Raw genomic sequence first — 26,962 nt, 5'->3', positions numbered from 1 at the left:
AATGCCCCGTTCTTGAAGGAACTGTTGCTGTGTTACTCAGGAGAGCAAGGCTTGTTTCAAATGTCTGCAAATTCAAGTACAAACATCAAGATGGTTCATAATCCATACTCAAATCGAGTTGCTCACCATGCCAGGCTTTTCCCTAGTTTCTAATGGGGTCCATCTTTCTCTTATATTTTCATTATTTTCTTAGAGACTAAGGACTGGAGAAAGTGATGTTGGCTGTGGTGGTGTCAGAGCACTGGGGTGACACCTCAGTCTACCCCATTACTGACCAGGAGCTGCTGCTGACGATGGGCCAGGATAAACTCTGCAGAGGTGCTGAGCTCCTCTCGTGGTCAGACCTGTGTAAACTGGGCGAGGAGAAGGTGCAATCTGGGCTATGTTGGCCCCTGTAGCAGTTCCCCATCATGAAAGCTGGGGCAGCTACATCTCAGGTCTGGAAGTCCTGGCTGAAGTGCTGTGTGGGAATGTGGGGGAGTAGACACACCTTGACATTTCAGGGCAGGTTTTGAGGAGCTTGACAGGTTGTGGGGGATCTATTGCTTTAGGTCTCCCTCCCCCAGGCTACTTTCTTGAGGATCTGAGAAACGCAAGGTCTGGAATTAGACTTTGTCCGGGCTGCTCTTTCCTATTTGTGTGAAGTAAAGTTAAGCCATGGTATACTGTCAAAACATGTCCATCCATTTTCTAACTGCTGGATCCAATTTATTGTTATTGCAGAGCTGGAGCCTATCCCAGCAAGCAACAGACGCACGGCAGGATACACCCTGGATGGGACACCAGTCCATCACAGGACGCATACACTCCACCAGGGCCGGTTTTCACAGAAGCCCATTAACCCAGCAGCATGTCTTTGGACTGTGGGAGGAAACCAGAGCATCCAGTGCAAACCCAAGCGAACACAGGGAGATCACACAAACTCTATGCAGGGAGCACCCCTGGAAATGAATGCATGTCCCCAACGCTGTGAAACAGCAATGCCAACCACAGCACCACTGTGTTGCCTGGCATAGTAACATATACTGTACTTCCAATTATGATGGGACTACAGAGTCTTGTTAACTGATATTACTTAGTAATTGGCTAATATATTTTCTGACATGGCTGAGTTAGTACATGATTATAGTTTTTGAATCAATAAATAACAGTAATATGTTAAACAGTTTCTGGCTCCTCTTTTTAAACTCCAACAGACCCATACAAGCTGTGTTATTGTCCATATTTGTCAAGAAACACAACCACAGCCACGTCTCAAGGGTGGCAACATGTACTTTATTTGGTCAAAATTCTTATTTAGTCTTAAATCAGTAAAATGACAAATTGAGATTTAAGATTTAAGTCGTCTGGGCTGACCATCTGTCCACCTAGCGTTTACCTTATGGTAAACATTAAGTTACTTTGCATTAACGACTTTATTAATAAATGCAATCCTATACCATAATAAAATGAGCATCCGTTCGACTCGCTAAATAACCTTGCAAATTCTAGTAAAGCAGACGGCATCACACGCAGGCTTGAGGTCTCAAGCCCACCCCTTCCAGAGCACAAGCCCCGCCCCCCGCCCCGGGTCAGCGGCGCCCCGCCCGCGCATGCGCAGTCGAACGGCCGTCCCGCTGATGTTTTGATGTGTGTCTCTCCCAGCTGCTTGTCCGCGCTTTCGGGCACTCCCAGCTTTCTCTCCCTGTGAGCCGGGCACTGCGATCTGAAACCCCGGACACCATGGCTGAACAGGGCCCGGGATCCGCCCCGCCTCCCCAGCACGACGGTAACGACCCCCCGTGTTTAAAGGCTCTTTCCCTTTTCGTGCGTGTGCCGTGGAGAATCAGGCCAGCGGCCTGCACAGCCCCGGGCTCGCCCTGCTGCCCGCGCCCGGCTGGGTCGCTCTCGCTGGCGCGTCGCTAGGCGCATCCTCTCCCTGTGTGACAGTCGCGTGTGGGGCTTCGACCACCTGATGTTTTCAGATGTTGACGCGATTTGGAGGTTTTGGGGAGCCTGGCGGGCAAGCGAAGCCGTCTACCCCCCTTGCGGGCAGTGGCGCTGAACGGACCGACCTGTCACCGGGTCTTGCTCGCACGCTGGCGGGGGGGTTCAGGGTCGCTGGCGGGGCTCTCCGGTTCCCCCCTCTTTCCCGGTTTCTCAGATGCTCTGTTTTTGTCAGATTTGGCAGATGCCGTTACTGGCGGGCCGATACGCTCCTCTCTGTGACCCCGAGGGGCAGGGTGCTTGTGGGCAGTAATGCGATTGAGGGAACGGGCTGAAGACAGAGGAGCGTGACTCGACCCCTGTCAAGTGTGTTTATAAGGGCGACACCATGCACTGCTACCGCATAGAACCAGCAGACACGCTGATTAATGCTTGATCCATGCTGCGATATCCTGTGTAGAGCACTGTCTGCAGAATTTCCTTTCGTTCATGATGTCGGAAATAATTGAAAGGCGGTTTGGTTGTGCGTCAAAAGCACACATTTAAACATTTCCTTTACACTTGTTACGATCCGGTGCAAAACCAAATTGTTCAGTTGGCAGTTTTAAAGAAGTTAACACTTTTTATTCCCTGTGAGATTCGTACGGCCTAGCCATTGCGATATACCGCGTAGCTTTAAGAGACATTGTTCCTTTTAAAAAGGGAAAGATCTTTAAAATATGGTTTTTATACACTTGCAGGTTGTCAGCTACTAGAAGTTTTGGCAAGTTTTATAATGTTGCAGGCATAGAAAATGACTCACGTTACAAGCTGTAAACCACAGTGAACTACAGTATTTTCCTCCAGTGCCTAATAGTACAGTATGTCACATTAGGAGCTGAAGGGTAATTGTTAACTAAAGGTAACAAAGCTATAATTGCAAAAATTATAGCTTTTCACCCTTAGAAGTTAAGGTTGTTGAATGCAATTGCTCTCGTTTCAACATAAATAAAAAAGATTATTTTAAAGAAAAAAAAAACATTTGCATATACAGTATAGGAATCATGTTGTTATCTTCAATTCATGTTAATAGCTAAAACATTGCTAGAAATGATTAGAAGGATTACATTAACTTTGTATTTAAGTCCTTATAACTGTTGATTCCCAAATTAAAAGACACATCTTTAAGGATCTAAGGGAATTGGATATTGTTCCGGCTAAGTGCTGCTGTCCTTCAGGATTAGATGGGGGGAAAAAAGTAACCAGATTTTTACAAAGTGAAAAACATTTTTTTTATTAGATGATCCATTGTTTTAGCCCCTAAACAGTCCTGGGATTCTACTCATTTATAGACGCATTGAAGAGACAACACAGTGAGTTACGGTTAGCACTGCTGTCTCATAGTGTTTGACTCTAGGAACACCTGGTTTGTGGAGTTTGCATGTTCAGCTCATGTTCCCTGACTGTCCTGAGGGTGCTCTTGTTTCCTCCAGCCTCTCAACAACAAGCTGACTAGGGTAATTAGTGTTTCTAAATTACCTGTATAGAAATACAGCTCAAAATGCAAATGCTTGCCTGTGCTGAAGGATTTGCATTCTGGACATTATGCTAGGCAGGCCTGTCTTGCACGTTGTACTGCTGGGTTAGGTTCCAGATTGCTTCAGCACTTATCAGGGCTTTGCTGAGAAGAGAATTATGTCACATAGAAAACATTTATTGATAATGAGTAGTTGTGCATTGAAGCACTTGAAGTTAAGGAGTCAACCTTTTCTTACCTGTTGGAAAGAGTTGCTTGTCCTGTGGGTAAATGATTGACTGAGAATTTGAATCTCTACAGAGTAAATGTGAATCACAGCACTAGAGCATCTTGATTTTAGTTAAGAGTCAGGAATAAGCTCTGATATTTCAAGAGTGAAACCTAGATACAATTGCTTCTGCTTTTGTTATTTGAATGGGGTGGGGGGGGAGGCTATAGGGTCACAAATAAGTGTCACGTTGTACTCGGAGCACAATGTGCATGACTCATGTACGTCTTCACAGCTTTCCCTGAGCCTTAAACCTTTCAACAAGCTTCTGGGTTCGACTATTCAGATTAGAATATAATGGTAATAGCAGAATCACTTTAAGAAAATGAACAGCTACTGTCAGACTTACTTCTGCTTCCTCATGGATTGTCCAGTGGGCCCCTAGAATCATTTTGTTAACCTTAAAACTATCTGTGCGTAATATTAGTCCTAGTGTTGTGGTCTGTTTTGGTCTGTTAAAGGTTCTTATCTAATAAAATTTACATCCAGTCTTTTCTTGTGCTGTTCTGATTCTAATTTTATAATTTAAAATAACCATTCTTAAAATAATTATGTATTTTTATGTGCTGTTAACTTGAGTATCTTCCAGCCAGAGAAGGGTTATAAACCCAGGGCTGTAAGACATTGAACAGCAGGAACACAGGTGATTCACTTGGTCCTCTGCTCTATATAATCGTGAATCAAAAACAAGACAAACTTTTAAATGCTTAGAGTTTTTAATAACCCTCAGAAGGCGTTTTGAGGTGTATTTTTAACAGTTGAGTTCAGAATAAATGTAATGATAGTGACAGATGTTGTTCTAGTCCATTGTTCAGTCTTAGTGGAGTAGGCAACAACAGTTTGTTGCTGTTTTCATTGCGTGTGTCAGCTCCCAACTGCTGGTCCCAGCCATGCTAAATAATTCAGTGTTTCTGCAGGACGGTTGTCTTCTAAACCACAGTGTCAGTAACATGCTGTACATTGTATGCATTAAACAGTACCTCCAAAAGGCTTGGAAATCCACAGGGAATCATGCATTAGGAATATTAAAGGAGGTGAATTTTCAAACAGAGTGGAAAGTTTCATTTTTTTGGCTTTCCCATCTTTCTTAAAAATGTAGTAATTTCATTTATAGCAAATGCAGAGCACCTGCTGCTGTTTTTTTTAAATACCATCGTAGGGCTGTTTATTCCCCAAAAAGTTACAAAAAGCTTTCTTACTGCTCATTTTATGAATTTTTTTGACGTTCTTTGTCTTTGCTTCTCTCCACCTCTGTTTATGCAAAATATGGGTTAAATGGGCTCCTCTCACCTGTGACTTCCTGTGTTCTTACATCTTGTTTTTCTTGTTTTTGATTTGTCTTTAAAGGTTTGTGCTTTGTATGTACGTTCAGCAGAGCCCTGGGGGATCACAGAGAGGCAGTTTGTTCGGGGCAGATGCATTAAAAATTGTTGAATTAGACAGACTTTGGATCAAGATTTTTTTGCTATATTTAATTCTGTAATTAAAGCTAATGGTCTAGAATACGTGATATGGAATGGAAACCTTGTGTTAAAAAACAGTAGTTTGTAAAACTCTCCTTTACTCTGATTATAGTCTTTTTGGAATTGGTCTTTTATTGTCTTTAGGTGGGCTGTTGCTGCCTTCAGGGGCAGAGTACATGTGGAATGTCCCTGTGCTAAAATGGAGATGTGAGATATCTACATTTGGGAAGGAGAATCACTGTTTTTCATGATGCAAATGTTAGTAATGTCATGATTTACTTCTCGGACTGCCATGAGGAATCCCACTTCCTTCTGGATTGAAATTTCACTTCTGTTTATTTTCTTCTTAATTTAGATTTTCTAGGAGAATTGCCAAACAGGAGTGTTATCATTATTTTTTTTAAAGGCCCTGGAACGTTCTAGCATATGATAAACAGCAAGAATTACGTCCAGGGGTCAGGGATCATATTCAGCAGTATGTGACTGTTTTGAGCTCTATTTTACTTGCATTATCAACATACATTCTGCTTAAGGTTGGCCTGCAATTAGGGATCCCCAGTCTGTGCAGGGCTGCCGTGAGATTACAAGCTCATGAGGGTTGTTCTTTATAAAACACACATAACCAGAAAGGATGCTGTCATAACTAGACTGAGACTGACATTGTCACTGAATGCGGTGCAATTAATGAGCTCTGCCAGGGTAGGTTAGGAGCTTGTTGGCCGTTGTTTTTATTGTTTAGTATGACAGCAACTCCTGTGACTAGCTGGACATCAGCAGGCTTACAGTGATGTTGGTGATAGATGTGTGGCTTCTCCAGTCAGAGAGAACTCATCTGGGAGACACTTCAATGTGCATTCTTCAATGAGAATGTGAGGTGCTGTGATAAAGGGTCATTTTAGTTATTACAGACACATTCAGGAAAATGTAAATTATTTTAAGCTCTCTTGGTAGTTTTAAAATCTTGAGAACCTTTACACATTCTTATCTTTTTCCATGATGAGGGAAATACCCATGTCTTTTCAGAATTAATGTAGTAAGGCCTGCACCATTGTCCATATCACATCACAGCCTGTGATTACAAGTCCTCAGACTTATCCAGACATTTCTTGAGTGCAGCGTGGGCATCCTTTTTACTAGCATTGCTGGGCAGCTTGTTTCAGGCTCTTACAACCCTTTAAAAGCACCTAGTAATTTTCACCTGTCCTCAGGTTTGTGTCTCGCTGTTGATTCTTCAGAAAACCACTGGGTTGATTTTGTCATTGTTTTGAATCAGATGTCTGTCTGGTCTTCTCTATTCACGACTGCAGTGATAGGTTTTTTTTTAATATGTCAGTATAGGTACTCTTTCAGCCTGGGTTTATGTCTGTTTGGATTTGTCAAGACTGATACCAGACCAGCACTATCTTTCTTTCTAGTGACACAGTATTTTTCTTGCTGCTGTGTTTTACAATTTCAGCATAACATACCTTTACTTACATACTACAGATTGAACTAAGGTGTTTACCTTTTTTTATTGCTTCCAAACATATTCTGACTGAATTGAAATTACACTCCAGGAATGTAAGTTTTTCTGCATGCCTTCTTCTGAGAATTAATCTTTCATTAAGAACTTTTATCGAAATCCTTCAGAAAATCTCAATATACAGTACCTTATTGTATTCTTAGTTTATAGCCATTTCTTCTATTGCTTGTTAAGTGAATAGTCTAACAAGGTGGTTAAGCATGCTTTTTGTCTTTTCTCCAGACCCTTATTAACATGCTGCACAGGTGATTCTCTGGGTTGTTTTTAATTGTCTTTCCATAACCTTGCATATAAGAGAAATAAGACATAGGCTGTTTGTATATAATTACCTGGTTTGGTGTTGCCACCCTTTTATGACTGTACTCTTCGGTTTCTAATTGCTCCCGACTCAGGAAGCTGCTGGAAGGCTTTTGTTAGTGGACTTTGAACTTCTCTTGTTCGGTTGGTAGAATATCATCATACCCTGGAGGATTTTTTTATCTTATGTGCTTCGAGTACCGCTTCAGTAATGATATTATTGAATATAGAACTTTATCTTCTTTGACAAAGTCCTTTCGCCTCTGTGAAATATTCGTTTAATCCTTCAGCCATTTCTCTTTTATCACCTCAAGTGTTCCTGTTCCTGAGACACAGTCATTTCACTTTTGTAATACAGAAAAAAAACTGTTTTTTTAGCCTCCATTATAATATTATACCCTAACTGTGGGCTTTTGTACTATACCTTTTTGCCAACTCATTATACACTTCATGTTTATCTAGGTCACGTTGTTTCTTAATCATTTAATAAAGTGCTGTCTTTTTCAGGTTATTTTTCATTGTAGATTTATTCATGTCATTTGGGTCCCTGCTTTCTAGCCTTTCATTTGCTTACTCTTGGGGTGACTCGGAAGCAGTATTTAAACTACTGCCGTCCAATCTGATTCCAACAGTATGTGTCCTATTCCATTCAACTGCTATACTCTCTATCTCAATATTCTGTTTTCCTGCTGTTATCCATATCAAAGTATAGGATATTTCAGACCACATAACCTTGTACATTTAAAATACTCTGTGACTTTCTTTTATGTTATTTTTAATTTTGTGCATGTATGGCGTATGATACGTTGAGGAAGGTTTAGTGACAGTTGTTGGGGGGCCTTTACATACTGTACATGTCAAATCAAATAACATGCCAACTAGTGTGCATGTGTACATAAAAATACAAGCTCCCAGTGTTAACAGTCTGATCTCCCTGCAGTGCAGTCACACAGCTGTTTCTCCCTGTTTCCCTAGTGGGAGAGCTACAGAGGCGCCTGGCGGAGCTTGAACAGGAGCTGAAGCTCAAACAGCAGCTGGAGATGGAGTTCAATCAGAAGAGAGCCAAGTTCAAGGAGCTCTACCTGTCCAAGGAAGGTACGCCGCTGTCCGTTTTTTTACACGCTTAGGTAAAAGAGGTGGTAGTGGCCTGAAAGCAAATGTCTTCCAGTCTTCTTACATGGGTCCCCTCTTCGTGTAGACTGGGGTGCATCACCCAAAGGGCTGGCAGGCCTGGTATGTCTCTTTATGCCTGCAGCACACACATAATGGAGGAGAGAGTTAGATTGGTCTGGTTGTGTTAAAAACCTGGAAGCTGGTGTGTGTGAAAATGAAATCCTACAGACACAACCTGCCTCCAGAACTGGAGTTTTGCATTCTCAATCTGTACACTGGGACTCATCAGGCATTGGGTCAATATGAGCCGCAGTAGTGTGATGCTTTGATTCGCCTTATTCCTGGGAGGTTGAATCAGAATTTAGCAATTAGTCTTTTTAACTCTTTTGCTTTCACACTGTCTCTTTTGTCCACGCCTCTGTTAATTCTCAGTGCAATCTCCGCTTTCTTTAAAACATCTTCCCCCCCTCTGTTGTGTTATTCTTGATTCCCCAGCTCTTTCACTATTTTTTTTCTTATCCCTTTCCCCACTGTTCTGGGTTTGTGTAGAGGAGCTGAAGAGGCAGGGGGCTTCCCTGGAGACATCCCAGGTGGAGCTGAGCCGGCTGCAAGCTAAACTAGCAGATGCCCAGGCAGAGATGGAGAATATTAAGGCCGTCGCCACTGTGTCTGAGAGCACGAAACAGGAGGCCATTGACCAGGTGAAGAGGCAGTGGCAGGAGGAGGTGGCCTCACTTCAGGCCATTATGAAAGGTACTGGAGCTGTCCCACTGTCTGTCTGCCAGCACTGTAGCAGGGATCTCCCAGTAGAAAGCATGAGTAGTGCTCCACTGTCATATCTGTTTTGCAGCATCATTTTCTCGAGATTTATATTAAGTGCATTATTGTAGCAAGCTCACTCAATGCAACATGGAATGCCAGAGGGCAGAAAGTAACATTTGCAAAAAGCAGCGTCCAGAGGATTCCACTCTGCGCCAAGATCAACCTGGTCCTTCTCCATACTTATTGATATCGCACCATTGTCTTCTGTAACCAGGAGAACATAGGAAGGTATCCATCTTCCTGTGGTTCAAAGACTTTCTGTATCAAAACAGAACACAAAGGTGTTTTTTATCTGTTTTATTGTTACCATACAACTGTATGTTAAGTTAAAGATTAGTAGTACTATTTTTTTGTAGTACTATTTTTATATCTGATTGTTGAAATATCTGTAAAATAGAGCCACGAAACATCCTTGACCTTTCTTGCATCAGAGGTTGGAGTTAATTATGTGCAAAGGTCCTCGAAGCTTGCTACAACAGGCGAGGATTTTCCAAAATACGCAGTCCTTTACAGCAAAATTTACTTACTGCCGTTGACAAATTTAAGGCGGCCCAGTGGCGCAGTGGTTACGTTTGCTGGCTCACGGCACAGGGGCGCAGGGTTCAATTCCAGCCCTGGGGTGCTGTCTGCGGTGGACTGGCCTCCTGTCCAGGGAGTATCCCGCCTTCCTCCTGGGATAGACTCCCAGTTCCCTTGCGACCCTGCACTGGATAAAGCTGTCAGATGATGAACGGATGGATGTTTGCAAATCTATCTTCAAAGCCTGAAAACTTGTTTTACAAGCAAAATAATGACTTCACCACTGCCTGGATGGCATGGACATTAATGAGTGTAATGGGTGTGCCTGGAACAGATGGTGATCTTCAGGCGCTCGGCCTACAGTCGAACTAGACCGCTCTAGTTAATCGTGAGCTCGCACCCGCCCGGGTGAAGCTGGTCCAGTTTGCCCCCTGACGCCGGGTGCCTGTGCCCCCCAGAGACAGTGCGGGACTACGAGCAGCAGTTCCGCCAGCGGCTGGAGCAGGAGCGGGCGCAGTGGGCGCAGTACCGCGAGGCCGCCGAGCGGGAGATGGCCGAGCTGCGCCGCCGGCTGTCGGAGGGGCAGCAGGAGGAGAACCTGGAGAACGAGATGAAGAAGGTTGGCTTAGCAACGCTCTCTTAATTAACCCTGAATTACTGTGTTACTTACACGACAGCGTCGCCTTCGTTGATCACGTTATTTTCTGTACTACACATTAATATTATTTTTATTTGTGAAACCCTGTTTTTTGTGCAGTGTGACATCGTTGTTGGAAGAGTAGCTGGCATTCTTTCTTCCCCCATGTGATGAGGAGAAGTTGTTGTCTTTCATGACATCGGGGCCCTTTTTTTTTTTAAATAAAGTTTTGCCCTGACTTCTGATTGCCTCAGGCCCAGGAGGATGCAGAGAAGCTTCGGTCCGTGGTCATGCCGATGGAACGGGAGATCGCCGCCCTCAAGGCGAAGCTGACTGTGGCAGAAAACAGAGTGAAGGAGCTGGAGGCGTCGAAGGTGAGAACGGTAGTGCAAGAAGAAGGCATCTGGCAGCCGTTGTGTCAAGGCACTTCTGACAGCTGGGTTGGCCCTGGCAGCAGCTGCAGCTGAATGCATACAGAAAACTATCATTGTTAATACCAGTACATTTGGTTGCTGCTTTTATTTTAAAGAGACATACATTTACACCCATTTATACAGCTGGGTGTTTTGCTGAAGCAATCTGGGTGAAGTACCTTGCTGAAGGGTACAGCTGTTCTCTTGCTTGGGATTTGGACCCAAATCTTCTAGTTCGATGTCCAGAACCTCTCCACTGCTCCACACGAAGCCCAATGTGTACTACACACATTTGGGATTAGAATTAGCATAACAGTTTTAAATTTATAATTTCTTTAATCTTTGTAGATGTGCCTTCTGTTTGTGTATTTTTAATGCTTCAAATAAGTGTAAATAGTGGGCTTACTATAAGGGTGTTTTTACTTGAAATAAAGACAAAGGGTAGTTTGTGGGATTTTTTATAATTGATAACTCAAGTGATGCCTAGATTGACATGAAAGAGGTTAAAAATTAGACAAGGCTGCTTAGCTTGTTTTTGTCATTTTCTGACTATTTCCCTGGTAGATATTTAATTCAGAAACGACATATACGGGATGTACATAAAGGTATGTGATTTTACCATGACCTCACCCCTGTGTTCATGCGTCTTAGGTGATGGAGATGAATCACGTCCTGGAAGCGGAGAAGTCCTGTCGCACAGATTTGGAGATGTATGTGGCAGTCCTGAACACCCAGAAGTCTGTTCTGCAAGAAGATGCAGAGAAGCTACGCAAAGAACTACACGAAGGTGAGTAAAAATGCAATAGAAAACGAGTATTTCTTATCTCATAGTACTGTTGATGTTTGCTCTTGTTTGGGAATGCCAACTACAGTAAATCTTAGACGTTCTAAAACTGGATCTGAGCAGGAAGTGTCCGCTCTGGTATCTTGATGCACAAATGGTGCACTGGGATTATTGCAGATTGTAACATATAACAACCCTCTGCCTTCCATTCAGATTTACTGAGATACACTTCATCTCCTCAAGAGCTCTAGACTAATCTCAGAATGGAGGTATAGTGTTGCTTCAAGTCAGCTATATGACAGAAGGTGGGGAATGAGAAGTTTTGGCAGATAAGTTTTTAGATACGTTTCCATGTAGACACACTTATTCTTATTCACTTGACTTATTCAAATAGTTGTGCTGAATGGATGGCCAGCTCCTGGGGCGGTATGGTGGCGCTGCCTAGCAGCACTGGGGCCCAGGGTTCAGTTCTACTTCTGGGGTGAAATCTGCGTCGAGTTGTATGTTTGCACGGGTTTCATCCAGGTGCACCGCAGTCCAAAAACAAACTATTAGGTTTATTGGCTCCTGGGAAGATGGGACAGTGGTGTGAGTTTGTGCATGTCTGCGATGGACAGGCATCTTGTGTAGGATGCACCCTGCCTTGTGCCCATTGCTTACTGGGGTAGCCTCCAGCTCTCCTGCGACCCTGACCTTGGAAGAAGCGGTTTGAAAATTGGATGGATGGTTCTCTCTTGCTCTACCAAAACTTTCCATCTTTTTCCGCGTAGTGTCACTCGTTCTGGAGCACCAGTCTAATGGGAATTCTCCTTCACAGTTTGTCACTTACTAGAGCTGGAGAGGCAACAGCACAACCAGCTCAAGCACACCTGGCAGCGCGCTAATGACCAGTTCCTGGAGTCCCAGCGGCTGCTGATGAGGGACATGCAGCGCATCGAAAGCGTCTTGTCCTCTGAGCAGCTGCGCCAGGTGGAGGAGATGAAGAAAAGAGACCAGGTATGTTACAGAACAATTGTCCAGACCCTTCCTCTTGTTGGGCACCACCAGTTTAGAGTGCCAAGAATACATTCATTTTGATGCATTAAAACCCCACATCTATAGCCAGGACATGTAATCGAGTTACTGGAAAGTTTGATTAACAGACTCTGCTAACCTCAATAGTGTACAGGACCACCGATTATACTGCCTTTTGTGTTATTTAGTGTATGATGGATACCAAGCTCCCCTTTGATTGAGGCCAGTCCATGACTGGTAAATTCTCCCTGAATGAATGTCTATTTACCTGGATTAATTATAGGAAATGGGGTAAAATACCTCTCTTAAGAATACAACAGCAGTAGTGGTATCAGTTTGGGCCCATCAGCCTCTTAAACTAGCTTTTTTTAATGTTTCGTTATGTCTTAAGCTTATTTGCTATCTTAATTTACACACACAGTATCCTTTTAGAGGCATGATGTTTTATTATAGGAGGAGGATGAGCAGCAGATGAGAGCCAAGGGTCTGAAAGACGAAGCAGGGATAGAACAGGCAGAACCAGCTGAAGACTCTCTCGTTACTCTACCTAATGACGAGGTAAAATCAGAATCTTTGTGGATGTAGAAAACTGATGGCATGGAGTTTTTGAAAAGTTATACAGTACTGAACCACCTTTTGTTGGAAAGGAGTGGTGCCCCCGATTGGTGAACTGTTCATGTTTAAATTACGAATGAACAACAAGCGCGCATGGGCTTGCCCTGGGAATGTTTTGGCTAACCACTGGGTTTACAGGCTGAACCTACTCTTGTTTCCAAGTCTAAAAATGAGTTAAATCACAGATGAAGGCAACTAAGCATTTCTAACTACTTCTTTAACAATACTTCTAAGTACCGGTAATTTTTTTCAGCTTCGGGTGGACAGGCGGAATGATAATACGCTTGGGCAGAGAGGTAATATTTCTCCCATAAACCTTGAGAGCGAGCAAACGCTGTAGCGCATTGAAGAGTGACGGAAAGGCAAATCTGCTTGTTCAGAAGGAATGGATTGGAGTTCATATTGTTAGTGGAGGCTGAAAAAAACCAGGGATATGAACCTGAGGTGTGCTTGAACGCAAATACGAGGGCACCTGATGTGATGGACTGTTCTTGGGTGAATTATGTACTTTTCTTTATTAGGATGGCCCATTCAGTGTCCCAGCGGAGAGGACAAATAGGAGGCATTAATGCATTATAATCAGGGGTATCTTCTTTTAAGCTAATTTTATTAGTTACATGAGGCACATGAGGCACATTTTTCTTTAAAAATCCCCATTGTGCTCTTGCCCAGTCACCTGCTTCTTTCTCCCACAGTCCAACATCAACCACAGCATCCACAGCTCCCTGCATTCCTTAGACATGGAGCCCATGACCGCTCTGGATGGCTCCGATCTCTTCAAGGAGGGCCTGCGAAGAGCACAGTCCACGGACAGCCTGGGGTCCTCCGGTGGGTCCCTCCAGTCGCGTGGCCTGGGCTGCAACCACAAGGCCAAGTCCGCCAGCAACCTGGACGAGTCTGACTTTGGGCCCCTGGTGGGGGCGGACTGTGGGGGCTTGGAGAACCTTGATACGTCCTCCCTGAGCTCCTTTCAGCTCTCCACGGGGGCATTCCTGCTCACCAAGGACCAGGAAAAGGCCATCAAGGCCATGACCCCCGAGCAGGAGGAGACCGCCTCCCTGCTCTCCAGTATCTCTCAGGCTCCCGACACCGCCTACCTTCCCGCTTCTGGCTACAGGCTGGTCAGCGAGAGCGAGTGGAACCTGCTGCAGCAAGAGGTTGGACTGCTCTCTTCTTGATTCATGTTTTTTGTGCACTTTACAGGCAATACGGAAAGTGTAGAAAGTTTGGGAATGCAGACTATTGTGATGTGGACAAAATCGATAGCTAGTTAAATTAAATAGGTGATGTGATCGGGCAGAAATGTCACCTGTGGAGTCAACCATGTATTGGCTGAAAAGTAGAAAGCAAGGGTCGGTTGAAAGAGCAGAAGTTAATTGGTGTGCGTCTGTTATAGTGCAGCAGAGTTGGACGCTTTGGTTGACACCAGAATGGTATATTAATCGTTATTGCAATGCATTTTTCTTACAGGTGAAAAATGCTGGCAGGAAGTTGGGCCGCCGCTGTGATATGTGTTCTAACTATGAAAAGCAGCTGCAGGTCATTCAAGGTCAAGAGGCAGAGACACGTGACCAGGTCCGCCACACCTCACCGCATTTATTTCATCGTTGAGAGTTGCAGTTGCCTTTTCTGTGACTTGGAATAGCCAACAAAAAGACTGCACCTGTGGCGTAATTACAGCCCTGCACCCATACTGCACTAGAATAGAGGAAATTGCACTTCCTCAGAGTTAACATTAAATGTAAATGCTGAAATAACTCGCTTATTAAATTAATGTAATTGTCATGTGTCCCTGTTCTGCACTTTTTTACTGGAGGATGGAATTTGAAAAGTGTAAGATAGGTTAGTAATATGAGGAAGCCATTTGGTCCGTCTTGCCTGTTCGGTAGTTAGTAGCTAATTGATCTGAGGATCTAATCCAGCCATTTCTTGGGTGACCCGTTCCATACTACCACAACCCTGTTGTTTTCAGAGGTTGGGGTGTTGTTATGCTGTTGCATAATGTTATCCCCCACTGTTTAATGTCCAAATTCATATCTTCCAGTATCTTTTGCCACCCACACCTTACAGTATTAACATGATTTAAACTTTACAGTTATGAGTTCAAAGATTTAACCACTGCTGCTTTACGAACTCTTTAGTTGAGAGTGATTGGTTTCCTAATACCATTCAAAGAGTGCGCAAGTTAAAAATTGATCTCATTGCACGTCTTTCTGTCACTTTTAATCCTAGGTGAAGAAGTTACAGGTGATGCTTCGACAGGCCAATGACCAACTGGAGAAAACCATGAGTGAGAAGCAGGAACTGGAGGAATCTGTGAAACAGAGCAGCGAGGAGACCAGTGCCAAGGTCAGCGCCAGTCACCTGTGCACTCCTGCAGAATGTGTTCTGACGCCTTAATTGTTCTATGCGGTGGCAGTAGTATTTAATGACAAGTACTTGTTAACTGTGTATGTAATGTACCTAGTCATTGTTATCTTGACAAATAGTAGATCATGTCACATCTAATCCGGTGTATCCACAGTCTGGAGGAAAAGCAATATTAGTCACTACTAATGTCAGTCACATTAACACTTGTCTCACACACAGCTACAGTATGTTTGTATTATTATTTTTATTATCGGCTTAAAAGTTGGAATATAATGTAAAGGTTTTACTTACTGGAAACTTTCTTTTTGAAGAGTAAAACAAGAAATCAAAAGTTCAGTTATGCTTCAGCTATTGCAGTTGGTTTCCAGATGGTGCTGCCTACCTCTTCATGTCTTGTGTTGTAGGCATGTAATTCAGTGTGGAAACATGATGGCGTATTCTCATGCTGACTTTTCCTGACCTCGGGGTGATTTGCAGGTCTCCACACTAATGCAGAAGGTCCAGGAGTCCGAGGCAGTTCTAAGCCATCTGAAGCAGGCTTTGGTACAAGCCAAGAGAAGCACGCAGGACCAAATGGTGAGTTTCAGATTCTTATCATCTTATCACGGAGAGAGTAGTACGTTATTCCAAAAACCTGAAATTAATTTTACTGTCAACATTTGTCTGCTTGTTAATTTCCTCTTTGCTCTGTGCATTTTCTGTACTCACCAAAAATCTCCCAGCGAGGAAAAATGGATAGTTGTAAGCTTGGTATCTGACTGCTAGCATGCTTTTGCTAAATGCAAGACACATTTAAAAATATGTTAACATGAAGAACATGGAACACACTGAATAGTCCCATGACTGTAGTGGTACGAGCAATTTCTGTGAGCGCTGTCTGTCCACGCAGGCTGTCCTGACACAGTCCCGGGAGCAGGTGGCAGAGGAGCTCAGTCGACTGCAGAGAGACAACGAGAGCTTGCAGGGGAAGCACCGGCTACACTTGAGTCTTCAGCAGCAAGAGGACTTCAGAATGCCCTCGTCAGTGCAGGTACGCCATTCATACTGTCAGCTCTAAAACATAGGAACAACGAGCTCCAGAGGGTCAAATAAAAACTGAAGAGAAGCACTGAAATTTATTCTCATGGTTTCCATTGGACACAGTGTTTTTAGAGGTAAGGGCTTAAAGATGCTGTTGACTCAAGCATTTTCAAATAGTATCCTAAACACATGGAAACCTGTAGAGAACAAACACATTCATACAGCTAATTAGATACTTAGATCCATTTATTAACTAAGAGGCGTGGAAGGAAAGGGCAAAAGCTAAGACATTGAGACTTTGATCGAAAAACATGAATGCACCATCCGCCAAGGAAAATCAAGTCTTGTCTGTCCGCTGTTTCAGGACCTGCAGGCTCTGGTGTTGCAGTACAGGGAGGACATTGTGGCAGCACGCACAGCAGCTGATCACTTGGAGGAGAAGTTGAAGGCGGAAATTCTCTTCCTGAAGGAGCAAATCCAGGCAGAGCAGTGCCTCAAAGAAAACATGGAGGAGACTCTGCAGCTAGAAATCGAGGGCTGCAAGGAAGAGATTGGTGAGTCTAAACGGGATTTCTCTTCAAGAGCAGGTGTCACACTAGCAAGGATAGTTGTACTGTAAGAGAACAGGGATTATTATTGCAGACAAGGAAAAACAAAGGGAAAAGAGTCGTATGGCTTTGTGAGCCTCACTTGTGTTTTTAGTGTTCTTCTTTTTTAGTGTTCATAATAGCTATACTTACGTCATTCAGTTCAAATTGTCAGACAGTGTGTATTTCTTCTTTTGCGATAATAAATGTCAATACTTCCAATACTTTGTAGTAAGTGATTTCCCAATGAAGTAAATAGTCTAGTTCTGTACAGTGTAGCTCTCCTGGTACCTGTGATAATGTCACCAGGGCCTTGGTCATCTACTACATCTCTTAAACTCTTCATCTTTTTATCGTTTTCCCTAAAATCTCTTTTTTTCCTTTCCTTTCCGTCCCTTGGTGACTCTTGATCAGACATCTTGGAAGGTATGAACCAAGCCAGCACTGAAACTGGCTTTGGCTTTGTGTGTTTTTGCCATAGACTGTAGGCATCTTGCTATTAATAACCTAATTAACAAAGTATACCTCCTGTTGGAAGAAACATCATAACTGAGTTCCTTAAAGGTCTTTTCACACCCTGTGCACTGTGGAGCACTAAGCTGCCTCTGTTTCACTACAGTCTTGACTCTTTTTTTTTACTTGTTGTGACAGTCACTTTGTTTCCCATTGATAAATGATGTTGCTCATGTGTATCAGTGTTGACTTCCTCTGTGTAGGCGTACCACATGTTGAGCAAGCCAAGGATGACAAATTGGTATTTTTGTCTCTGCTTTCAGCCCCCCTTCTTCCCTAGAAACTAAAAACAAAATTGCAAGGGGGTTCCCTTCTCTTCCAGGAAGCCAAACACACCTTGAAAGAAATATTTCCTTGGCTGCTCTCTTCCCCTGTGAGCAAATCAAATCAATAAAAACGACCAAACTGATGTGGATCCCTGTCTCAAACAGGGAAGGAAGACACTTCTTTGTTTGAAGTGCTGGGTTTATATATCTTTGATCAGCTGTTTCCTTGTGAACATTAAAAACCAGAAAAGTAGCCAGCTGAAACTTCAGAATTAGAAGTGAATTCTACAAGATTGGATGACCTGCTTTCTGATTCAGATCATGCATAGTAGCAGCTTCAGAGGAAATACAGAACTGTACACATGGGCTTCAATGCCATGTGCTGGGTGTGAAAATACCAGTAGACACTTCCTCATTGTGCTTCTGTCACTGCTCTTTGTTTCTAAAACCTGTTTACATTAACAGTTCTACAGATCTGACAATGTCAGGACCTTGTGAAAAAGTTGAGTTGTGTAAGAAAAGTTTTTTTTTGTGTGTGTTGAGCAATGTTGGAAAAGGACTTTAAGAACTCCCAACAGCATGGGAATTTATTTTTATTTAAAAACAAGGAGGCACACAGAAATTCAGCAGCCATCCAGAGCAGCACAAGGAGAAGGGTGAAAGAGTGGGGTGAGTGCTGTACAGAGCGGGGGTCCAGGTTCCACTCGCGGGTAGCGGTAGCCAAGTGCTTCCTGCGCCGGTGGATCTCAGCAGGGGTTTGATGGGCTGGACTTCTTAAAAAGTCTCCAAAGGGCACCTGACCTGTTTATGCTTTAGGGTTACTGGCTTTATTTCCGGTTCAGGGTGCACTGTAATTGACTAGATGACACATCTCTGTGCATCTCTTTGGTTTGTCTTGTGTTCAGCGCAGGGGTTAAGTGCACAGCGAGGATCTCCACACTTCTTTCACACGCCAGTAACTTTTGCTCTCATGTTCTAAGATTCACTGCCGTTTTGCAAGTGGGCCGAGCAGTTTACGATATGTTACGGACTAACAACTCGCATCCCAAACTCTGTAGAGTAGATGACTTTTTCGTTCAGTAACATTCAAAAAGAACATCTTACAAAATTGCCATTTCACTCTTGTTTGTACTCTGCAGCCTCCTTCTCCAGCTTGAAAACGGAGCTGGAACGAGTGAAAACAGAAAAGGGGCAGGTGAGGCTATTCCCTGGAAGTATCTTGCTAAAGGCTGAAAAACTTTAGAATAGTTGGAATAATGTCCAACTATAACATTGGTTATATTATTCTGGACATTATTCCAACTATTCTAAAGTCGATTTTTAAAGGTACAGATGATTCAAGCTACAGCAGGTCTAAAATGAAAATGTAGTGACTGGAGAGATGAATATTACATTGGGATATTAATGAAATAGGAAATGTCATACAGAACTTGCGTGCAGCGAAAGCCAGTTGGAAGGATTTGAGTTTACAACCTGTAATGGAAGTATTAATGAATTAAAGAAGTAATAATTCATTATTTCATTATTGTGGTGTTTGAAGTGAAGCTCTTAGGGATCATTCTGTCTGTCTCCTGGCAGCTGGAGAGCAGCCTGTCAGAGAAGACACAGCAACTGGAAAAACTTCAGGGACTCAGGAGCAAATTGGAAGAGCAGCTGAAGGAAGCCAACAGCACAAAGGTCAGTGTGGGTAAAGGTGGTGGCTGCACAGAGTTGTGTAAGAGTGGAGTTGTCACACCTGACCCTAGAGCAGACAAGGCCATTTCTTCTGCCGTTAGTTTTTAAAGGCCTTCCTGTCGATTTGTTTTGGTATCATACTTATTTAAAAAAAAAAACACAAAAAGGTAATTGCTCAAAAGTTTTTTGTTTCCATATTGTATTGAGAATTTTCTGTCGCTGTTTGTGTGCAGAAGAATTTGCCTCTCCTTCATGGGCTGACTTGAAGAAGAGCAGTTTGCACATTTACCAGATCTCTCCCTTCCCTTTTTACTGTTTAATAAATAGTTGGTTGAACATCTCCCCTGGACCTCATTTTGATTTTGGAAACCAAGTATTTTGTTTGCTATTAATTAAAAAGAGAAATAAATATTATGGGTGTTGGTCAAATAGGAAAAAACTTAAATTAATAAATCATAATAATAACCTATTAGGGAGATCTTTATAGCTCTCTTGCAAATGAACAGACTGCATGTTATAGCAGTTGAGCAATGCAGCACAAGAGAGGTCTTGCCTTACTGTGGTGTGCTGGTTGGTTTCAGGCAGCCCTGGAGAGCCAGGTGCTTGATGAGAAGGATAAAGCCCAGAGGCTGCAAACAGAACTGGATGTCAGTGAACAGGTCCAGAGAGACTTTGTCAAGCTTTCACAGACTCTACAGGTAACCTCCTACACTTTGAAAGTTCAGGTTGTTCCTGTTTCTTTAGTAGTGTAGACTGACCCTCATATGTTCTGTCTTGTTTTGTGGCTCCTTTCTGTATAATGTTATGACATTTTTTGTGTAAAGTGAGAAGTAATGTGTCACAGATTCCCGCTGTATTTTGGTTGTACCATGATGTCCCTGGTTCCTGGTAGGTCCAGTTGGAGCGTATCCGCCAGGCAGACTGCTTGGAGCGAGTCCGTGCCATCCTAAACGATACCAACCTGACGGACATCAGCCAGCTTCCTGAGACATGATGCTGCCCTCGGCCTCCTCCAGACCGATGCCCGCCTGCCCCAGTATTGTACCCTTTCTCTCCTTTTAGAGGAACCGGGGGGGCAGAGCTGACACTTGTGGGCCTGGTGGAAAGAGATTTTTAAAATAACAATATTAAACAAAGTTAAAACAAAAGGAAAAAAACAAATGCAACACAACTGTCCCTGTCCCGGAATAAAGGAGAAATGCAGGCTGGTGGTGCGGAGAACACTAATGAGACACAATGTTTGAATAAGAAATAAGGTAGGACAGGCGCAGTTGGAACCTGCCTGTGTGTCTGTGAGAAGTGGCGGTGGGCTGCTCTGGTGAGAGTTTCCTCTGCTGTGTTGTTTTTAGCACAGGAGCTCTGTAATTCTTCTGTCTTTTGTGCAAGCAAGAGTTCCATGGACTGGCACATCTCTCTCAATCTTAGTTCTTTTGCTGTCTGGCTCCTGCTGAAAGAGGACAACACGAGACGAAACTGACCAGCTAATGAAGGAGTCCCAAACGGAACACTTGTAAAAAAAAAAAATCTATATGCTATATTGTTTTGATGAAGTAATAACTTTGCTCTACAAACAAAACGTAACTGAACTCTCTCATGTCCCATAATGTCCATTTGTGATTTAAGAAGGTTTCTATTATGCATTTTTTGTCTTAAACGTCCATTTCAGAAATGACCGGTCGTACAAAGTCGCATTTGCATTACAACTCAATTGCCAGGGAGAAAATATGTCTGGTTTGGTTTTGTATACCTCTCCCTTATAGTTGTCTCTGTGTCCACATTAAGACTAACATTAATAAACGGCCTTCCTAGAGTATTAGGGTTATGGTATCAGCACAGATATTAAGAAGGTTTACCCTTCATTGTGCTCTTGTCTCTACTAAATACTGACAGGCATATAATGTTGTGTGCATAAATAGTCCTAATGTGGAATATTTCAGATGTTCATTCCAATTTGGTGCACTTCTCAAGTGGTTTAATTATGTGGGAAATCTGGATGGTCCACTTTGAGACTACTATCAGTTTTAAATTTGAACATAATCTGGTGAAGCAGGCTTTGGAAGCACAGTCCTTGCATTTCACACAAGTAGTATGTACATCTGTTTGTTTCTGATATGCTAACAGACATATTAGGACAAAAAGTGGGAACTGGAGCTCGAGTTAGCAAGAGGCCAGGGCACACTGGATCATGTCCAGACTGTCAGATCTGTGCTCATGGAGGAGACATTCTGACAAGTAGATATTGGAGCTTGAATTCTGCATCGTTAACATTGCTATACAGCAGGTCCTCTGTAAGGAAACTGGTGATAGAATGTACATGTTCTTGAAATGTCTTGCAATAGATTGTCAAGCCTGACAAGCACTTAAAGAGCAAAGAACTCCTGAAAATTTGTATTTACCTTACCAACTTTTTGTGTCGTTGCCGATGTATTATTTTCATCATCAAGCAGTTTCCTGGTTTAGATGTTTCATACAGTTTTGCAACAGTTGTGGATACAGACCCTAAATTAGATGATTAAATTAGTGGGGCAGTGCAACTCTGGACTTCAGTGACTGGGATCCTGCAGGTTTTACAGTTCTTTGGAAATCAGGAGCTTTTTTTTTAAAGAAGTCCTATCTGTATTTTCTTGTTTTTCAGAGATGAACATCTCCCACCTTATCTAGCAAACTATATACCTCCTGAAAATACTTTTCAAAGCTCAGATGAATTAACATGGATCATATCATAGACCTAACATTATTCAAATGGCAGGCATTGTTCAACACTAATCTCCTTTTCCTCAATATTTTCTGCACAACATGTACAATGAAAAACAGGACAATTCAGATAAAAGACTGTTTTATACTGGGGTGTTTGGGTTAAACATTCAGATGTATTTGTGCCCCACTTGGCTAAATATACCAGATTTTCAACCATAAATGTCACAAGCAGTAGAGATGGGACTCTGGTTAATAATTAGCAGAGAGTACATTTTGCTGGGAAATCAAGTCTTAGTCTTCAGAAGTAAAGTTTTGGCATTCTAAAAAATGTTTCAAGTAAAAATGCTGTGGTGCTGAGGTAATTGTCTGGCCTGGTTTGTGCTCATAATATTGGATTGTGATCTTTAAGGCATTTAACAAGGATGTTTATTTTCTACAGTAGCAAGAAGAAGCAAAAAAATAAGGTATTTTATGTTTTTTTCCTAAAAAATCATCCTGATGAAAAACAAGAATCATCTGAAAAGTGTGTATTGTCTGATTTGTTTCCTGGGTTATTCTATGACGCTGTTCCTACTAAGTTTGCACATTTAGAGAAGAAAATGTCTCATTGAACGAGCCCAAGCCAAATGAAAAGCATGTGTTTAATTAGGGAAATTAAATCTGTCGCTCTGCACTGGTTAATTAATCTGTTTGGTTTTGACCAGCTATTTTTGAAAGGTAGATGTCATAGAATAATTACCGTAGGTGACAAAGCAGTCAAAACAGAAGCTTTAATTCACATATTACATGCAATAAGAGATACAACAAGTAAAACACTAAAGTTTTGTTTAAATGCTAAAAAAATACAGCTCTAATTATGTTATTATAAAAACTTAGATGCATATTTTGAGGGAAATAATGAATTTTTGTTTCCAGGGCTTTTTTTCTTGCTGAACTGTGGCTGTGTTTTACAGCCGATACAGACCTTCAGCACCTGAATTCTCCCATGGCCAAAACTTCCTCCTCCTTAAAAATATTCTCAGATGCTAGTGTACATAATATCTCTTCAAGGCTGCAGACAATGTGTGTTGTGCCAAAGAAAGTGCGAAAATGCATGTTTCATTACTGTGGGGTTTGGATGGGCCATTTATGCACTAAACCTTTTTATGAGGATTGTATTACCACGCCAGATTGAGTATTGATGTTTACTCTCAGTATTGAGATTAATCAAAAGTGCGACGCATGGCTGACTGTCCAATGTGCTGGGAAATCCCCATGGCAGTCTGCAGTTAAAGGAGTGACTACGGTTCTGGAAAATGGGGAGGGATAAAAATCAAGCAGTGGCTTTGGACCTGTGGGTAAGGTGCTAGCCAGGGCAGCACCTGCATCATGTAATGGATCTGCAGGAGGAAAATTCAAGGGAAGAACATGGTGAAGTTAGGCAGCAGTAGCTGCTAGCCTCTAGCCATTGCCCACAGGACTCAAAGGGGGTCACGCAGGTCAGAACAGAAGAACCAGATGGCTTAATGGCCATCTCGTGTTTGCACCTTGCGAACAATGGTTGTCCTGTCACAGACAGTGACTTAAACAAGCGCACTGGCAGTTGAAGCCAAGACTTTAATCTAAATGGCTTGAGTTGATGGAGGTGGACTCCATCATTTTGCAGGGTGTGTGTGTGTAAATAAGGCAAACTAGTGTTCAGAGAGCTGGTGTTCAACTGATAGCAGTATAGAAAAGCTGTTCACTCTACAAAATATAGCTTACAGAGCAGAGCCTTTTCTTGTAGAATTACCACAAGTACAGCAGATTCACTTTGCAGTTTTAAGTCCTTCATACTTGGAATGCAAAATATTGTTCCTAGATTTAATAATATTGTGCTCTACATTAGTCCTTTTCCACCTAACACTCCATTTTATAGTCCACTTCTGTGGTGATTTGATTTATGTCTTCAGCTTCCGAGTAAAATTAATGAAAATGAGGTAATACTAACAGCTGATTCATTTGCAGAGATGGATCAAATAAAAGCACTTGATTGTAACATCGCAACTAGCTTACAAATATTTATATATAGAATAAAAATCTTTCATTTAGTGAGAAGCAGAGTGTAATTATGAAAAACCCCTGAGAAATGAGTCTTAACATGCAAAGCAGCTTTTCTTTGCATCAGTAAACTTCAAAAATAACATAATTTCCTCTTGACAACAAACGTCGGCACCCAGTTAGAAGTCTTTTCTTTTCTTCTCTGCAAGTTCAATCTAAAACCAGCCAAATATATACATTTCACCCTTTGATTGTTTTTTTTTTGTGGAAATATTTTGTGGAGTATTTTAAGGCAAAATATACATACTGATTTCGGTGATTCTCAGCCCTGGTCCTGGAGCACCAATGTTGTTGAACTGTTGAACCAACTGAACTCAAGTAGACCAATTGACCTGCAGTTGCTTATTAAGAAGTTGGATAGGGTTAGGAATTACCATCAACCCTGAACCAGTTTGTGGGTTTCACTGCAACCCTCATTCAGGTTTGTGGAATTGGGGAATTGGACCTCTGCAGAGCACACTTGTTTTGTTTTTTTCACTAACTGGACTCCTATTAAGAGCTTTTTAAACCGAAAGAAGAAACACTTAATAGTGAAATTGAAAGAGATGAGAGAGTCTTGTTTGCTTCATTTGTTCGTAAACAAAACTCCTGCAACAGGGTATTTTTCTAAAACCAAAGAATGGGTGAAGAAACAGATTCCAAGAGTAGAAGCGAGATTCTCAATTACAATCAGTTACAATTGAAATCAATTATAGTGGTCTGTTATCTCAGGCAAAACCTAGAAGATACGGGAGTCAGCAGCGACCAGTTGAGAGCACCTGTTTCTCTCTGAACTGGTATCGCATACGAAGAATGAGAATACTCTTAATGTGTGACTTATTATGAATCAGCACTATATCTTTTTTTTCTTAATGCTTCACTGATCACTGATGCTTCAAAAACATATGTTTATGTTGAGACCAGGATGGTACAGCCAAATATAAAATATTTGTTCAGTTGTCTGTCTGAGATCTCGAGTGAACAAGACAAGGTCATCTGAACTTGGTTTAGAGCCCCCTCTGTAATACATGTACCTCTCAGGTAGTCTAGGCACCTTTTAGTGATAGAAAACAGTTCATTTTCACATCTCCATTACATCACGATGTAAATCATGCTGCAGAGGCGTGGTACGATCGGATTAGAAAATAGCCCTTCACCTCACAACAAGGCCTAATCTGAAATACTAACTGGTGGTCATTCATGTGTGGTTTAAGGATCATTTTAGTTGAAGTGTTTGTATTTCTTGTCATTACATTCTGAAGCTGAATATCATAAAAACAATATTAATGCGAACGCTTTATTCCTTGTTTTCAAGATTCTGGCAGGCACTGAGGGATTGTGATATTAATTGCATATATTGTTCTGATCCTTATTACAAAGATGAGTCTTTAAAAAAGCACATTTAATAGGCAAATTGTCAGTGGGGGGGGGATGCATTCCAGTGAGACAAAACTGCTCCTAGATGTTCTTCTTGTGCTTCATTGTAGCCTCTGTTTATTGTTTAACTGTTTTTACCCCTGCAGTTTCAAACCAGGGTTCAGCTCTCCAGCTGTGTTCCTATGCTTTGGGTGATCACTGTTTCAGATTTAGTAACATTGCATTCACTCTGAACACTGTTACTAATTCTAGGAAGGTTGTTTTTCAATGACACATTAAAGAATGAAGATTTTACTGTTAATCTTTGTCATATTAAAAACCTCCTTTCTTAAGACAATTACCTTTGACATTTTGCATCCCTTTTTGAGTGTCAGTACTAGATTTTTATGCTATTTTTCAAGAAAGAATGCCAATTCCAAATCAAAATTGTAGATGTGCTTTGCCTTTTCCTGTTTCTTGCTTTGTATGCACTTGGAAACCTGTTGTACAGGGAAGAATTTACTATCGTGCTACTTTATCTGACAGTTTGAGGAGAAAAGCAGGTTACATCCTTTTTCTTTCCGAGAGAGTGTTGATGAGAACGTTGTGATTTAAATGTATGCTCTTATGGGAATCAACAGCACAACACTAATGTTTTGGTAACGAAAAAATGTACACTAAATCACTGGATTAGAGGCTAAAGTTTTCTCCCAGTTATTCAGAAAATCCTCTGGGAAGCTTAGCTTCAAACAAATCAAACCATGTCTGTTATCCAAGTGCTATCTGCATGCTAACTCTTTCTACAGCAGGAGCCATTTGCAAGCGTATATACTGTGTACATATGTGTGTATATAGCTAATAAACCAGATTGTAATTTATCAGTGTATTGAATGCATTTAAGGGTATTTAAAAACTTTTTAATATTTTAAACCACTGAAAAAACTTTAACCTGTGCTATATTTAAATAATGACTTGGCTGAAATAAGGATCATGGTAATAGGGTAGTGTACCTGCATTTGATAGGATTCATCTTGACTAAAGCAGATGAATAAGTGTATACCAGCAGCTTGGGCATCATCCACAGCGCTGAAAGGTTTCAGGATTCATTTATTTGTCATGGTTCACTAGAACATGAAGGCACACAGTGTAAAGTAGTCTAAATTGGATTGTTACTTCAAAATGCCTTTGCCTATGATAACATTGTTAAATAATGGTATTAAGATTCAGGTGAACCTGTTTGGGTGGGGGTGATGTTTAATAAAAGCATCATTTAAGGCATTTTATTATTTTGTTTTAATGTGTTTAATATGTAGTTGGCCTTGCATTATCTACATTTTTATGGTTTAGAATCAGCGGCACAATTCTGAAGCAAGAACCAGATTCTTACTGGCTCCGGCAGCACAACAAAGATGTTATTTACTGAAGCATCCTGATGGGCATTCCTGTCCATCCTTAATCTGTGGATTATGAGGTACTTTATCAGTGAAGCATCTGGGTGAAAGCAGAAGAGTG

At 41.9% G+C, this 26,962-nt stretch overlaps 1 protein-coding gene across 2 annotated transcripts; it reads left to right on the top strand.

Moving 5' to 3' along the window:
• The first annotated feature begins 1,593 nt into the window (after nt 1-1,593).
• rabep1 (rabaptin, RAB GTPase binding effector protein 1) lies at nt 1,594-26,728 on the top strand. 2 transcript variants are annotated; one of them, XM_015367615.2, is made up of 19 exons: nt 1,594-1,768; nt 7,968-8,087; nt 8,655-8,858; nt 9,905-10,065; nt 10,338-10,457; nt 11,148-11,283; nt 12,098-12,276; nt 12,748-12,852; nt 13,605-14,066; nt 14,380-14,484; nt 15,142-15,258; nt 15,757-15,855; nt 16,169-16,309; nt 16,664-16,853; nt 17,301-17,312; nt 18,805-18,860; nt 19,244-19,342; nt 19,921-20,037; nt 20,232-26,728. In XM_015367615.2, exons 1-19 carry the CDS (start codon nt 1,723-1,725, stop codon nt 20,331-20,333), a joined length of 2,571 nt encoding a protein of 856 aa, XP_015223101.2. In that variant the 5' UTR covers nt 1,594-1,722; the 3' UTR covers nt 20,334-26,728. The 2 variants fall into 2 exon arrangements, with proteins under 2 accessions (XP_015223101.2, XP_015223102.2); XM_015367616.2 differs by lacking the exon at nt 17,301-17,312.
• The last annotated feature ends 234 nt before the right edge of the window (nt 26,729-26,962 follow it).

The sequence above is a fragment of the Lepisosteus oculatus genome, chromosome 26 (genome assembly GCF_040954835.1).
Source record: "Lepisosteus oculatus isolate fLepOcu1 chromosome 26, fLepOcu1.hap2, whole genome shotgun sequence".
Lineage (NCBI taxonomy): Eukaryota > Metazoa > Chordata > Actinopteri > Semionotiformes > Lepisosteidae > Lepisosteus > Lepisosteus oculatus.
The sequence above is the reverse complement of the archived record's forward strand: the minus strand, read 5'-3'. Positions and strand labels throughout refer to the sequence as shown.

Coding starts and splice junctions, on each gene's coding strand:
- rabep1 (XM_015367615.2), top strand. CDS start 1,723: ATGGCTGAACAGGGCCCGGGATCCGCCCCGCCTCCCCAGCACGACG. Junction 10,458..11,147: donor AGGAGCTGGAGGCGTCGAAG/GTGAGAACGGTA, acceptor CATGCGTCTTAG/GTGATGGAGATGAATCACGT. Junction 16,310..16,663: donor GAATGCCCTCGTCAGTGCAG/GTACGCCATTCA, acceptor CCGCTGTTTCAG/GACCTGCAGGCTCTGGTGTT.